Genomic DNA, 15641 nt, shown 5'->3' on the forward strand with positions numbered 1-15641 from the left:
GGCCGACCTTTAGCCTACTCAGGTGGGGCAGATGAGAGCATGCGCCGGGGTTCCAGCATCGCCCTCACACTTTCCGCAGACTGAGGAATACGGCTGACCCCAAAACCTCTGCTTTTTGTCCCTACGGTCCGCGGGCGCGCTGCACAAGAGAGCCTCGGTCACCCTCCTCTCTGGAGCCAGAGTCACGCTCTCATTCTGGCTGCCAGTTCTCTCTCCTGCTCTAGCGTCGCCTATGCTGCTTCCTCCACTAGGACATTGCTCTCCAACTTTGCTTGTTGAACTTCAGAATCTCCAAGTGTCAGATCAGAGGTCACTTCTTCCTGAAGCTTTCCTTGAGTCGTCCTCTGGGTTCCTGCAGCCCCCGTGCTGCCCTCTCACAGTACATTTGACACTTGTCATCTCCTCCTCCCCTCCCCCAAAGAAGTGAGGCCAGAGGGTAGGGTTGCTGGGCGGGGCTTCTCCTTTCTGTGGGGCTCTGGGCCCCCTCAAAGGGAGGGAGTGGGAGGTCCTGGGCAGCTAGGGCTTGGGACTGAACCCAGGGCTGGGGGGTGGAGGCTGGATCTTGTCCCCAGTGGAAGTGTCCCTTTAATAGCTTGCTGGCCTGGTCCGGGTAGGCTGCTGCCTGTACCTCCTTCAGCAGTGGCTGCAGCTGTTGTGCTGACTCATGTGCTCCAGCAGCCGGCAGGAGCTGGAAGCATGGGCTTCCCAGGGGCCACGGCGGGCTGGGGGCTTCTGGATTACAAAACGGAGAAGTATGTGATAACCAGGAATTGGCGGGTGGGCGCCCTGCAGAGGCTGCTGCAGCTTGGGGTCATGGCCTACGTGGTGGGGTAAGAGAAAGGCTCCTGGGCCACTCTTGACTGGGGGGATAATGACTGGGCCTGCTGGGCCGAGGGTTGACCGTTTGACTCTTCGGGGGCTGAGCTGGTGGTAGCAGAGGGGAGCAGGTTAGGACCGGAGGATCTTTTTCTGTCTAGAGACCAGGGGATACAAGGGCAAGCTGTGTGCTTGTGTCCTCCTGTGTGCCCACCTGCTTCCTTTCCTGGGCCTTGTTTCCAGGCCCATATTGATCTCTGGGTCTCCATCTATACCCAGGAGGCCCCTGGTGGGGCAGGAGATAGTCCTTGATGCTTGGGAGAGTTGTAGCACTAAGGTCCCTATAGGGACACCAATTTTAGCTGGGTCAAGGAAGTCTTTAAGGAGGAGTTGGGCCTAGCCAGGACAGGGGGAGGGAGTTGGTTGGTGAAGGAGCGGGTAGTGGGCATCTCTAAGCCCATGAGGGCCTGATAGGGGACACCCGTGAAAGGCACTGGCTCTCCAATCATGGTTGGAGCTTCTTGCCTGTGCAGGGTGTTTGGGTGGGAATGAGGCTGGAGGGGAGGCAGGGGCCCTAAGTGCTGGACTGGAGGCCCCGAGGGTATGTGAAGAGAAAGGCCGAAAGGGTGTGGCCCAAGTGGCCACTGCTCCCCCTGTAACAGGGAAGGGCCACACTGCCTGTCACTTCTTCCTAAGGTGGGCTCTCCTCGCCAAAAAAGGATACCAGGAGCGAGATCTGGACCCGCAGATTTCCATCATCACCAAACTCAAAGGGGTTTCAGTGACCCAGATCAAGGAGCTGGGTAACCGGCTGTGGGACGTGGCGGACTTTGTGAAGCCACCACAGGTAGGTGCCTTGGTCCTGCTGCCAGGCAGTGACACTTCTGACCCCACCCTTGCAGTGAGTGTGTGCATGAGGGACGTGTGATGCCTGAGCGGGGTGTCGGCACCTCATACGGCCAGGCTGTGGAAGGGCCTTACAGAGGAGTGGTACCTGGGTGGGGCTTTCCAGGGTGTGTAAGAGGTTTCCGGGTGGACCAGGAAATAGACCAGGAAGCCAGGCCGGAGAAACTTGCCTTTACAAAGGCTGCCCCTGGAAGACTGGAATATTTAGGAACTCAAGGCTGGAGCTTGAGGGTGGGGCAGGAGAAGCCCCTAGTGGGCAGGGGCTCAGGGTCTGGAGCTTCCTGAATGCTCCCCTCCCTGACCTGGGGCACTCCTGTCAGGTGCCCCTCCTGTCCCTTTCACGTAGCATTTCCAGCTCCTTCTCCGACCCAGATTGTCCAGAGCCTCGGTTTCTACCTTTATCCTGCCAATGCCAAAATTGTAGCCCCAGGGACCACCTCCCATGAGTGCAGCTGTCTCCTGGGTGAACACCCACCATGTCCAAAGAGCAATCATCTCCCTTTGCTGGTGTGGCTTCTTTACATCCAGTGAGGCCCAGAGCTGGACCTGTGTTTCCCTTCTGTGCATTCTTTCTCCTAGCGGTGTTCACTGCTGCCTGGGTCATACCTGGATGAGGCCATGATCTTCTAGTGGGTCCCCCAGTGCACGCCACCCATTAGCCAGCCTGAGCTTTCCTACGATATCAGTCAGAGCCTGCCAGCCCTTGTTTCCACTCTTTCCATGGTGGTGGCCACTAAGTCCAGATCATGACCACTGTCATACCCACTACCTGCTTTCCTTCCTGGGTCACACATAGCACACACACATAGCACTTGGGTGTCAGCCACCTGTCGTTAGCCACCCTTTGCCCAGGTGGAGCTCATCACCTGCTCCCCTGGTCCTTGACCACGTGTGCAATTGAAGGGGGCAACCTACCCCTAACGTGGGCAGGTCCCTTGCCCAGCTCAGCTCTGGATCTTCAGTGCCTAGAAGCAGAAAGATCTTGGACAATTCTGGGTGAGAGAATGAGTATGAACATGAAAAATACACTCGTCTCAAAGTGGCAGCGCTGGGCTCTCAAAATGGCCAGAACCCCCCCCCCCCCAGCCTCTTATCACTGCTTCAACTGGCCTCCCTGGAGACACTTTCCTGGGGCAGAGTTGATGATGTGTTCGGGCCAGGACACTTTTCCCCAAGCTGAGGTGCCAATTCTGGTCTCTCCTTTTGGGGGAGGGAAGCAGGGGCCAACCCTGACGCTTGCTTTCTAGGGAGAGAACGTGTTCTTCTTGGTGACCAATTTTCTTGTGACGCCAGAACAAGTTCAGGACAGATGCCCAGAGGTAAGGCTGCCCAGGAGCTTCCCAGCAGTTCCCTAGTTCCTCTGCCAGCCCTGGGTCACCAGCCATGTCCCTCCTTCTTCCCACATAACTGAGGGTTCAGTACATGCTACCATCTCTCAGGCACTGAGCTAACACCTTTTTCTGAATCATTCCACTTAATCTTCACAAATACCCTGCCTGGTAGGAATCACTGCAGTCCCATTTAAGATGAGAAGACAGGGTCTTAGCAAGGTAGACTCACATGCTCAAGGATGCTCAAGGCTGTCCAGTCTCTGGACCACTGAGCTGTCTTCTGGAGCCTTCCACCATAGCATTCTGTGAGATGTCCAGGCCTTTCCCAACCTGGTCCCACCACTGGGCACTCACCAACTTGTCAGTATAACACCCAGAACTGGGTACAAGGCTCAGGTGCGCTCTAATAGCAAGAGGCAAGCTTAGAAGAAGAAGATCACCTTCTCTTTCCTTTTTTTTTTTTTTTTTTGCAGGGTGGGGTAAGATTTGTTTATTTACATTTAGAGAGAGAGCATGGAAATGTGTGAGTTGGGGTTGGGGCACGCTGATGCAGAGGGAGAGAAAGAATCCTGAAGCAGACTCCGGACTGAGCAAGGAGTCCCACTTGGGGCTCAGTTCTAGGACCCTGAGATCATGAATTGAGCCAAAATCAAGAGCCTGCTGCTTCATCGACTGCTGCTAATCACCCGATTCCCTCCTCTTTTCCATACACAGTCTCTATTAATGTGTCCCAAGTCAGCTTCCATTTCTGTGGGCAAACACAGCACACTCCTGGTAATGCTGAGGTCAGGGTCACTTATAGCCTCTAGCTATTTTTCACTACAGTTCTGGTCACACCAGAGTCTCTCACTCCCTATTCTTGTCTGTTTCTCATCCGAAACCACAGGTTTTCCACCTGAAATCTCACCTTCTCTCCTTGCCTAAGGATGTCCCACAGTTCCAGTGCCTGTCACAGAGCACACTTGCTCTTCTCTCCAGCAGTGGGTTTTTTTCCCCAAAATTTTTTTATTGGGATAAAATGCATGGAACACAAAATTTACCTTCTTACCCATTTTTTTAGTGTCTGGTTTCTAGCTATGGATTTTTTTCGAGTGGTTGGCACCCAGGACATAGCCCTGGAAGCCCAACTCCACGGTGACCCTTTTAAAAAATCACAATTAACATTTAATTACTTATGGGGCTGGAGAGTGACTGTGGGGTCACCTGTTCCCTGTGTCCTGGTTGTTGGTGGCGCCACAGATGCTGGGGGCATCACACGTCCCAGGTGGGCCCTGTCCGCAAAGGAGGTAAAGTGTGTGCACAAAGGATGTGCAAATGCCCAGGATATCCTTCCTTTTCTAAATGTTCAGAAGACATCTAATTAATATTCAGTGTGTAGGCTGTCCTGAAATTTTGCTGAAGCCATCCTTCTGTGCCCTCTGGAATCCGTGTGATTCCTCTTTGCTTTGTGTCCCAGCTTTGCAGCTTCCCATGAAACTTATGGGGCTGGGAAGAAATTCATCAGATTTGACAACACGGCTTCCTGAGATGGTCCAGCGTTCCTGCCAGCTCCTCTTGGGGGTCCTGGGAGGGCAGGCCCAATGCTGGGGATGCAAAACTCCACCCCTTGTACATGGAGCAGTTCCTACACAGGGAGCCCAGCCAAGGAGGCAGTTCCTGTGATGCAGGCAGAGGTTGTGGCTGGAGACCCAGGAAGGTGTGTCTGCCAGCCCAGGGCCTCAGGAGGCATTTCCTGCAGGACTGGAGATTCAAGTGGGCTCTTGAGCAAGTCTGAGCAGAGGGAGCTGTATGAGAGGAGGCACCTCTGGGGTCCCCTGCTGTGGAGTGGGGTTGGAGCCTAGATCTGGATTAAGGGGGCAAAGGGGTAGCCCAACGTCTCAGGGGCCCTGTGAACTCTGCTGAGGAGCTGAACTTGATCATAGCAGCATGGAGGAGGCAGAGATGGTCTCTGCTGAATGAAGGGAGGCAGATGAGGCAGAGCCCAGGCCCTGTGGTGGTCATCATGGGGTCTAACTGGAGGAGCTGGTGGTCCAGCTGGAGTGGAGAAGAGGGCTGGACTCAGGACACAGGGAGCCCTACTCTGTTCTCTGCCCGCTTATCACAGTCCCAACTCCCCATGGTCCCACTGTCTCATTTGGCTTGGAGTCCCTGAGCCTTTCTTGCCGGCACCACGTTCCTCTGGCTACCTGAGCCCTGTGACCCCAAAGGTGGTGTTTATTGCTGGCCTGGCGTGGAATTGTGTCTGTGAGAGTGTGCCTTCCTCTCCAGGGCTCTAGGGCCCCCAGAAAGCTTGCCACATCCCCCTTCTGACTGATCCCTAAAATATGGTGAGTGTACAGGCACTAATGTCCCTGCTTTACAGAAGAACAAGCAGGGAAGGGACTAGTCTGTGGTCGTTCAGCAAGTGTGTGTGGTCCTACCTACTTCCCTACCCAGACCCTGCCAACCAGGGTCCTGCCCTTTGTTCCCCACACCCAGTGCCTCCACCCTGGCATGAACTTGCCCTTCCCGGAGTCCCTTCACCTTCCTTGTTCTGTCATCTGAGTTGGACCAGAGGGTCTGGGTCTCTGGCTAGGAGAGAACCATGAGGAAGGAAGGAGACTTGCTCCGCCTTGGAATATAGCACCTGCATCTCCACCTGGCTGGGTGGGGGGCTGCTCTTTTTATTTGTATCCCCCCCAGCTTTCCTATGTGCCCCCCCCCAACTCAGGCATCTCTATGGAGCTAAGGTGGAGAGGGCTGTGTCCCCACAGCCTGCAAGTCTGGGTCACAGAGGGGAGACACACCCCGGGCCCTTGGCAACTCTGCTTTCCCCATCTCAGCACCCCTCCGTCCCGCTGGCTAATTGTTTGGCTGATGAGGACTGTCCTGAAGGGGAGACGGGGATTCACAGCCATGGTAACGTGGGCCCTGTCTTCCAGTGCCTCCCCTGGGTGGGGGCTCCAGGGGCTGGGCTGGGACCCTGGGTGGCTCTTGAGGGCAGGCCTGGTGGTGTCTCTGCATCTCTCTTTTCTGTCAATGGCCCCCTGCCCCTGCCCATACCCCAACCCCAGTCCCCTGACCCTGTGGAAATTTGAGGGCCTGGAGTTTGTCTTGTGTTTTCAAGGCATAAAAACGGGCCAATGTGTGGAATTCAACGGGACCCACAGGACCTGTGAGATCCAGGGCTGGTGCCCCGTGGAGAGCAGCACTGTGCCTGTGTAAGTGTCCTATTCCCACCCCCCCACCTCCAGGGCAGGGCCCCAGAACTGCAGAGTCTGCCCTGCATGAACTTCCCCTCCACCCACAGGAAGCCCCTACTGGTCCAGGCTGAGAACTTTACCCTATTCATCAAGAACACAGTCACCTTCAGCAAGTTCAACTTCTCCAAGTAAGCGTGGGTGGATCTTGCTGGCCCCAGAGCCTGCTAGTGTCCTACCTAACCTGAATCTCCCCCCATTCCCCTTCCCAGGTCCAATGCCTTGGTCACCTGGGATGACACTTACTTCAAGCGTTGCCGCTATGACTCACGCTACAGCCCCTACTGCCCTGTGTTCCGCATTGGGGACCTCGTGGCTGCGGCTGGAGGGGTCTTTGAGGACCTGGCATTGCTGGTGGGTCCATAAGGGGCAGGGCTCCAGAAGGGCTCGGGGAGAGGGTCCGGAGCCTCTGTGCTGGTGAAGCAGTGATGTGCCCTGTGCAGGGAGGTGCCGTGGGTGTCCGAATCCACTGGAATTGTGACCTGGATGCTGGGGGTTCTGACTGCCGGCCCCACTACTCCTTCCAGCTTCAGGAGAGGAGCTACAACTTCAGGTGCAGCCCCCACTGCCCTCCTGCTCCTAGGCCAGGTACCCCCTCATCTGTCCCACTGTGGCAGCCAGGACCCATCACACAGCGGCCCACCCCTCCGGGCACCCTGCTGTGTGTTCAAGGAGGGCCCCAGGGGCAGGAGGGGAGTTCTCAGCCCCAGGTCCCCAGAGCACAGGCTCTGGTCCAGCCTTTCTCCTGATCTAGTCCCCCCCTCTGTGACTCTTCACCCCCAGCCCCTCCCCCACGCCATCCCACCTTTATCTAGCATCTCCCTCCTCAGCACACAGGGGGGTTTCTTTTTTACTTTTGCCTTAGGTCTTATCTAAAAGTTCTCAAAAATCTATAGAAAAGTACAAAGACTAGTACTGTGAACACCCATACCTATCCACCCTTCATCTGGGTCCTCTAGAGGTTTTTTTTTGGGGAGGGGGTTGGGTTTTATTTTTTAACATCTTGCCACATTTGCTTTCTGTCTCCTTCTCTAGAGTGAGCTGGATATATTTAGATAGATTTCAAAGGGAACTATTTGAAAGTGAGTGGCAGACATCTGACACTCTTCCTCTTGACACTGTCCTGAGAATGAGGACCTTCCCTATGTGACTGCTGTCCCATTGTCACACTCAAGAAATTTAACATTGGCAGAATAAATCTAATATTTAAATTTTCCTAACTGTGCCAGTAACGGTCCTTTATCTTTATTTTTCCAATCCCGGGTGGACTCAGGAACCTTGCGTTGCATTTATTGTTATGTCTTTGAGTCTCCTAAACAGACCTCCCCCATCCCGCCAGAATCCTCCTGCCACTTCCTGTCACCTGGTCATTGTCACAGATCTGCACCCAATAGCCACTGGGCCTGGAGATGATGCTCCTTGACACCCCTTCCACGCTTTAGACTCACACAGCCCAGGGCTTGCCTCCCTACCTGCCCTCACCCCCACTACCAGTGCCTATGTAGGGACCCTTTGGTCCCCTCTGCCCCCTCAGCAGGCAAGGAGCTTCCAAGAGGCGGGTAGGTCCCAATTTGTCTTTCCCCTGTGCTCCCAGCCATGACACAGGGCTGAGACAGCCCCTTTATAGAGTCAATGGATGAGTAAGAAGGAGGCCCGGGAGGGCCCGGCCAGCCCAGGAGCGGCAGCAGAGCAAACCACCGACTTTCTTTCCTGCCCGCAGGACAGCCACCCACTGGTGGAAGGCCTCAGGTGGGGAGGCCCGGAGTCTGCTCAAGCTCTATGGGATCCGCTTTGACATCCTCGTCACCGGGCAGGTGGGAGGTGTTGGGTGAAGGCAATGGGGTGTGGGGGGGTGGGGGAGATAGTCATAGCCCCAGAGTCTCAGTCCAAGTCTGTCTCAGGCAGGGAAGTTCGGGCTCATCCCCACGACAATCACTCTGGGCACTGGAGCAGCTTGGCTGGGCGTGGTGAGTCTGGCCAATGTGGGCTCCCTCTGGCTACAGTGACTGTGAGCCCAGGCCTGCCGGGTGCACACCGAGCACCCCAACCTCCACTGTGCATGATGTTGTTTCTGGGGTGAGGGCTGGGGAGGCAGCCAAAGGGCAGGCTGAGGGCCAAGACACAGGTCTGGCCTGCCTCTCCCAGATCACCTTCTTCTGTGACCTGCTGCTGCTGTACGTGGATGGAGAAGCCCATTTCTACTGGAGTACCAAGTATGAGGAGGTGAGCTGTGAGCCTGTCCGGAGCCGGGGCTCTATATTGCTTTGCACAGTATTGACCAGAGCCCTATTCTAATGTTCTCATCTGCAGGCAAAGGCCCCGAAGGTCAGACGCAGCCCTGAGCAGACAGAGCCAGCTTCTACACCTCCGCACGTGGCTGCCCAGCTGTCTTAGAGGGGACCCAGTCTGGGAACCAGACACCAATACCAGAGTGGCCATGCCCAGGCTCCCCACCCCCCTGGCCCATTTCTGTGGCTGTTTGCTGCTCTTTGCAGGGTAGGGGCCCCATGTTGGGGACCTGATGGATATAGTCCCAGCAGGAGCAGGGTGGGGGTTGGGGAGAATTCCACCCTTCCACTCCCAGACAGACTGACCATTCCCTGACTCCAGCTTCAGCAGGGAGCTGCCTGGGTCAGGGGGCACAGAAGCCAGTTTTGTATATAGACTCGCAGCAGAACAGGTGCTGCAGGGAAGGGGAGGCCCTGGGGCACCCACGTGGCAGGGCAGTGGGCCAGTGGGTATCCTGCTCTGTCTAGGTCTAGAGAATTCTCTCCCAGTCTCTGTCAGTGTTCCCAGTTCCCTGCTTACCAGCTGTCAGCACTGGCCCTCCCACTGGCTGTGGCCGACTCCAGCCCTCCTCCCTCTGCCAGCAACCCACCCTTATTGTAGGTAGAGTTCCCCCATCTCAGCTACCCTGCACTGGGATCTGTGTAACCCAGCTCTGAAGCAAGGTAGAAGGAAGCCTGGCAAGAGGAGTTATCTCCACTGCTCTGGTGTTTGGTCTCCTGGGACAGATTCCTACCCAACTCTGGGCCTTGACCATAGAATAAAGAGTGGGTCAGCAAATAATCCAACCCCTTGAGAACTCCAGGCAAGGGCAAGACACCCTTTGGTCTCACACCTCCCCAGTTTGTGAGCATCAGCCCATCTCTGGTGGTAGCCCTTGGGCTTTGGGGTTTGGGATAGGGAGGAGAGGGTAGAGGATCTGAGATGGTGGTCATTGGGTCCTTTGGAATCTTCTATAAGCTTCCTTATTACCCACCCACCCCCCAGTCCAACTCCTAGAACCCACACCCTGGAGCCATGGGGGTAGGAAAGCTGTACTCTGGAATTTATTGCTGCCCAAGGTCATATCTAAGAACCTATCTGGGCATCTGCTTGTCCCAGCCTGAGGCAACTGCATGCAGGAGACCTTGATCATAACCCCAGGCAGAACCCAGTGGCTAGAAGGAATGTCCCTAACAAAGGACACAAAAGCCCCCAGCAGTCTGCCTTGGTATCTTTCTGGGGTCTGAGTCTCTCCTGCTGGAGAATGTCCCCTGTCCCAGAGTCCCCTGTCCCACAGTCAGGAAGGGAGGGCTGCAGGAGCCAAACTCCCTGTGTTCCCAGGGCAGAGGCAGGAATTTGGGAGTACGAGGGGCTCCAGGTGTGCTGGTTGCTTGGTGGCAGAACAACGAAGACCAGCTGGGGAGGGCTGGGGCTCGGGCTCAGGCTGGGCTAGCATCTGGAATCATTTGGCTTCTGGAGCCTCAGCAAAGCCTCGGGGTCTCTGCTGCTTCTCAATCCAGAGAGCAGTATCCATGGGGAGGCAGGTTCAGGAGAGCCAAGGGGAAAAAACATGGTTCTGAGGCCTGGTTATTGGAGTGGGGTCCCATGTACCTGGTTGTCCTCAGGGGCCAAAAGAAAGCCGTCATAGCTGCAGAAAAAGTCAAGGAGTAAAGCCTGCTAAAGCCAGCAGCTTCCTGTGTTGTCCTTCAAGGCAGGATTGGGGACTTGGAAGCAACTCTGATAGACCTAGTTTGGCTTTAGGGAGATCACTGGGGGAAGGGGCATGGTGGGCCTGGGGACCCCCCAAGGACTGGGGCCTCACAGCCACCAGCTGGGCTTGGAGGTCCCTGGAGGCATGTATCCCATACATGGTGTACCATCCTGAGCCTTTATCGCAAAGCCCTTGAGGGACAGGGGAGAGAGGGAGGAGTGCCAGCTATGACAGACAGCTGTGGCCGGGGCCTGAGGCTGGAAGCAGCTGTTGCCTCCGTCTGCCTGTGGGTGCACACCGCCAAGGTAGCTGTGCAGGCCACGTAGGTACACACCTCAGAGGAGCCCTGGGCAGGCCTCGGGGACATGCTATGCTTTCTGGGAGCCTTGGGAACCCAGGAGGACCCTGGAACGCCCCTGCCCTTCCTCGACAACCTTTCTGGGGCCCAGACTTTGCTCTCTAATCTGCCTCCCCCAACCAAGGGACATATGGGAAGAGCCTGGGGTGGGGGGAGCCTGAATTTGCCCTTTTCATGGACCTTTCCTCTCTTGGTGTGTGTAGGGGTATATAGAGCTCCCCTCTGAGCTGGGCTGAGGGCACTAGCCCTCCCCTAGGACCCAGGCCAGGTGGTGTGTCTGATTCAGGGTAGTCCCAGAGCTGGTACCTCCCTCTTGCCAAACCTCGGCATCTTTGCTATGAATTGGAAACAAAAACCTGGTTCTTGGACGGGGGGGGCAGGAAAGCACTCAGCGCCACAAGGAATGAAACAGTGGACACAGGGCACCTGAGTGGCTCAGTGGGTTAAAGCCTCTGCCTTCAGCTTAGGTCATGATCTCAGGCTCCTGGGATCGAGCCCCGCATGGGGCTCTCTGCTCAGCAGGGAGCCTGCTTCCCTTCCTCTCTCTCTGCCTGCCTCTCTTGTGATCTCTGTCAAATAAATAAATAAAATCTTAAAAAAAGAAAAGAAAAGAAACAGTGGACACAGCAGCAGGGCATGTGGCTGGCCAGTAGGTTATTATTGTGGCTATCTGGGGCTGCGGGCCACCCCTCCCACAACCCCCCGCCACCCTCATCCACCCCACCTGCTCAGATAGCTAGACTTGCTCATGAACAGGAAGGCGCTCGACAAAATATTCACGCCACCAGCACTGGCCATGGCCCACTCCCCCAAACTAGGCACTTGGGATAAGGTCCCAAGGTCTCGAGGACCCCCTCAGCATGGACAGGCCTGCAAACCCGAGCTGGGTCTGAGACGAGGGACTCCCTGCCCCTCTGGGATCCTGAGGACATGATGGAGGGGCAGAGCAAGCAAGGACAGGCCTCTCGCTTGATTCACGGACTGGTGGGCTGCTCCGTGGGGCTGGGCTCCTGGGCGGGCACCTGGCTGGAGGGCTGCACTGGCTGTACCACCTCCTCTAGGCTGGTGCTGGGGAACACCACGTAGCGTGTGGCAATCAGCTCTGGTGGCTCCCGCTGGTTCTCTTTGCTGTGCCAGATGCCATAGCCAAAATACACGGTGAGTCCTGCAGGAGTTGTGGGAGACTGAGGGGCAGGTCCCAGCCCTGCTTGTCCTCCTCACTTGCCTTCTCCCGGCAGCTCGCCCGCAGCCCCCATCCTGGCCCCCCACTCACCGATCAGCAGCCAGATGGAGAAGCGCAGCCAAGTCAAGTAGCTTAGCTTCAGCATGAGGCTAACGTTGAGGAGGATGCTCAGGGCTGGAGTCAAGGGCACCATGGGGATCTGAGGAGGCAAGAGTGGGGCTGGGCTGGGCTGGGCTGTAGGGAAGGTCTGCTGGCTCAGGGCCTGATTTCTCAGGAGTCCACAGAGCCTTTCTCCATCTCTGGACATCTGGGAAATAAGAGCCCCCCTTGTCATGCAGAAAGAGAGAGGGATGGGTGGATGGCCGCCCCAACCCCTGTGAACCCTGGTTCATCCTGGCATAGCAGAGGGGAGGAAGGGGCAAAAAGAGCTAGCTGGGCTGAGAGCCAGTGGCCGTTGGCTGGGGGAGGTACCTGGAAGGTGTCTTGGAGACGCTGTTGCTGGTGGGCCCCCAGGACGAGGAGGCTGAGCAGAAATGCGACAGAGCTGAGCAGGAGCAGCAGGATGTAGCCCCAGTATGGGAGGTGCAGGGCTGAGTCCCCGAAGACCAGGACACAGGCCAGGGTGATGGCTGAGGCCACCAGGATGCCGAGTGCCCAAGCCACAGCAGCTCCACGGCTGAACCTGTCTAGGAAGCCCAGGTAGGGCCTCAGGGCTGGCCGCAGCTGCCCAGGCTCAGGGGCTGAGGCCTGCTCAGTGCCCACCAGCTGTATGTGGTCTGAGAAAGAGTGGTACTCTTTGACCCTGGAGCCAGGGCTGGCTGGGCCTGGGGAACTGGCTGGAGGGGCCTTCTGGAAGCGTAGCATCAGAATGCTGGTGGCCACGAAGGAGTAGGCCAGCAGCGTGCCAATGGACAGGAACTGGACCAATGCCTCGAGGTCCAGCAGCAGCGCCAGTAAACTCATGAGGCCCCCAAATACAATGATGCCTGCCAAGGGCACCTGCGTCCGGGGGTGCACTCGGGCAAACACCTGGAAGAAGAGCCCGTCGACAGCCATGGCATAGACGATGCGTGGCAGGGAGAAGAGGCTGCTGAGCAGGACAGTGTTCATGGCTGTGGCAGAGAGTGGGTGAACTGGTCAGCATAGTGGACAGGCCCACCAGGGCCCCCGCTGGGAGCCAGGACAGGCATAACCCCTTGGGAACATGGGCATGAGTTTGTCTGGGATCTCAAAGTGAGCCTGAGTGTATGTGGGGTGTTGGATTATTACCCTCTGCATCCCTCCAACCCCCTCCACCAGGAATGGGACACCCTAGTTTATACGACAGGCCCATCAGAGAATTTGATGAGCCTTGAGCCCTTTTCCCAGCAAAGGACCTAGAAGCACAGGCTCAGAAGTGCTATTTTAGGTATCATTGGGAGAAGGAACAGTGAGGAAGGCCCTTCCAACAAGCCTGGAGAGTCTAATGGTTAGCACCTTCTTGGACCTATTATGCAACTGGTAACAGACTCCGATGGAGAAGTGCTCCCCAGGATGCTTAGGGTGGGGGCCCCACTGCCCCGTTCACTCCCACTGTGCTGGAAAGGCCCCTTACCGCAGATGGAGCCAGCTGCCACGATGTAGCCAGCCCAGCTATAGCCCCGCCGGTAGAAGGCATCCGCTAGGGCGGAGTCAGGGTTCAGGCTGTGCCATGGCACCATGAGGGTGAGCACAGTGGAGACGAGGATGTAGGCGCCGGCGACCAGGCTGAGCGAGATGGAGATGGCTATCGGCACGGCTTGCTTCGGGTTCCTGGCCTCCTCGCTGGAGGCGGCAATGACATCAAAGCCCACGAAGGCGTAGAAGCAGGTGGCGGTGCCGGCCATGATGCCGGAGAAGCCAAAAGGCGCGAAGCCCCCCTCCTCGGCACTCCAGTTGTGCGGGCGGGCCAGGATGAAACCCAGGATGATGATAAAGATGATGAGGACCAGGCTGACCACAGAGAAGGCATGGTTGAGCCAGGAGGAAACTCGGGCTCCGCAGGAGATGAAAGTAGAGGCCAAAAGGATGATGCCAGCAGCCAGGAAGTCTGGGTAGTGGGCTAGCAGGGGCACCTGCCAGGTTCCAATGTGGGCCTGGGTGAAGTTGTGGATGCGGTGGTTGAACATAGAGTCCAAGTAGCCACTCCAGGCACGGGCCACGGCTGCACCACCAATGAGGTACTCCAGGAGCACATTCCAGCCGATGAGGAAGGCCCACAGCTCACCCATGGACACGTAGGTGAACAGGTAGGCAGAGCCTGTGCGGGGCAACCGGGCCCCAAACTCCGCATAGCACAGCGCAGACAGCAGGGAAGCCACAGCGGCCACCGCAAAGGACAAGAGCACCGCAGGGCCGGCCATCTCCTTTGCCACAGTGCCTGTGAGCACATAGAGGCCCGAGCCCACCATGCCACCCACGCCCAGCAGGGTCAGGTCCAGCGTGGACAGACAGCGCCGCAGGGATGTCTCCATGGTTGACTCCTCCAGCGGCTTCAGCCGGTTCAGTTTCTGGCAGAAGCGCGCCAGGCTGGCAGCGCTGGGCAGCCCCCTGACCATGATGGGCAGCTGAGAGGAGCACCAGGCCGGCTGCCTGCACCTACCAGGGCCAGAGGGGAATGACAGGTTGCCTAACCAGGTACAAACCAGACTTCAGCCTGCTCTGTTCATCCCCCTGGGGACCCGAGAGCCTGCATAGCTAGTTTGCCTGGGGGCTGGGATCAGTCAGGAGTGGACAGAAGGTCACACAGGGAAGAATGGAGATCCTGTTGGCTTCTGGGCAGGTGAGGGAACCTTGTGCTGCTGGACCTGGGTGCTTTAGTGGGGTGGGGGGATTCTGAGGGTGAAAAGGGTGTAGCTCTAGGAAGTGCAGTTGGGAAAGGCTCCTTGGTCTGGTATCAGAGAGCAGGGAGGAAACCCCAGGCTTCCCAGGAGCTGGGCAGGGCCACAAGGACCCGGAACAGGAGGTGGCCTCCTGGGCTCAGACAGTGGCACTCACCACCGCGCGCGTACACACACGCACACACACACCCCACCACCACCACCACCACCCCGAGGGACTTGATTATCTGCATACCCAGCGGCCAGGAGGCGGAGCGCTCTTGGCCGAGCACCCCAAGCCAAAGCTCCATTCCCTACCCCCGCCCCAACGGGCCACCGCGAGGGACTTGGTTATCTGCGTACGGAGCGGCCAGGAGGCGGGGCGCTCTTGGCCGAACACCCCGAAGCCAAAGCTCCATTCCCTGCCCCCGCCCCAAGAGGCCACCGCCGCCCGCTGCCACCGCCACCGCCTGCGGAGCCAGTTCCACCCGGGAATCCGAGCCTTTGCCTCCTCTCAGGCTCGAGCACGTCCCTGCAGAAGTCACTGAGACTCACCTGCTGTCACTGCTGCCGCTGCTCTGCACGCTGTGCCTGCCTTGCCTGGCTGACGCCGTCTGCTCGCAGAGCCCGCCCCCACCCCTCCTGCGCCAGATCCAGCACGAGGCCCCACCCACCTCGCCGTTCGCTTAAGCACCCACATAGCCCACCTTACCCATACCTCACGTGATGGAGACCCTAAGTCACCAAATCTACGGAAGTCCTGTTACAGTGTCTGGTTCACAGATGGGGAAGCCCAGGCCACCAGGTAAGTGGCTAATTCAGATCACCCCTGGGGTGGCCCTGGGAGGCAGGCATATGGACCCAGTCTGGAGGGATCTGGAACCCTTCCCTTTGCCACTGCTGCAGTAACCCTCCTTGAGTCTTCACCTCTGCATAGGTACTCAGTTCAGCTGGTCACTATTCAAGTTCCCTTCCCCCAACACTGGGGCGTT

General features: G+C 57.4%; 2 protein-coding genes across 7 annotated transcripts; one reads left to right on the forward strand and one right to left on the reverse strand.

Moving 5' to 3' along the window:
- The first annotated feature begins 19 nt into the window (after nt 1-19).
- On the forward strand, nt 20-10246 carry P2RX6 (purinergic receptor P2X 6). 6 transcript variants are annotated; one of them, XM_045065278.1, is made up of 12 exons: nt 21-423; nt 1513-1663; nt 2970-3041; nt 5876-5951; nt 6160-6253; nt 6343-6423; nt 6505-6646; nt 6736-6845; nt 8013-8106; nt 8194-8259; nt 8438-8515; nt 8603-10246. In XM_045065278.1, exons 1-12 carry the CDS (start codon nt 233-235, stop codon nt 8684-8686), a joined length of 1239 nt encoding a protein of 412 aa, XP_044921213.1. In that variant the 5' UTR covers nt 21-232; the 3' UTR covers nt 8687-10246. The 6 variants fall into 6 exon arrangements, with proteins under 6 accessions (XP_044921214.1, XP_044921215.1, XP_044921213.1 ...); XM_004742568.3 differs by lacking the exon at nt 21-423 and adding an exon at nt 471-830; XM_013051322.2 differs by lacking the exon at nt 21-423 and adding an exon at nt 471-752.
- Nucleotides 10247-11266: 1020 nt separating this feature from the next.
- On the reverse strand, nt 11267-15275 carry SLC7A4 (solute carrier family 7 member 4). Its single transcript, XM_004742569.3, has 5 exons — nt 15205-15275; nt 13407-14428; nt 12284-12924; nt 11903-12011; nt 11267-11794 (listed from the first exon to the last, which is right to left on the reverse strand). Exons 2-5 carry the CDS (start codon nt 14386-14388, stop codon nt 11604-11606), a joined length of 1923 nt encoding a protein of 640 aa, XP_004742626.1. The 5' UTR covers nt 14389-14428; nt 15205-15275; the 3' UTR covers nt 11267-11603.
- Nucleotides 15276-15641: the final 366 nt, after the last annotated feature.

The sequence above is a fragment of the Mustela putorius genome, unplaced genomic scaffold, assembly GCF_011764305.1.
Source record: "Mustela putorius furo isolate JIRA1106 unplaced genomic scaffold, ASM1176430v1.1 tig00003858_pilon_pilon_pilon, whole genome shotgun sequence".
Classification (NCBI taxonomy): Eukaryota; Metazoa; Chordata; class Mammalia; order Carnivora; family Mustelidae; genus Mustela; species Mustela putorius.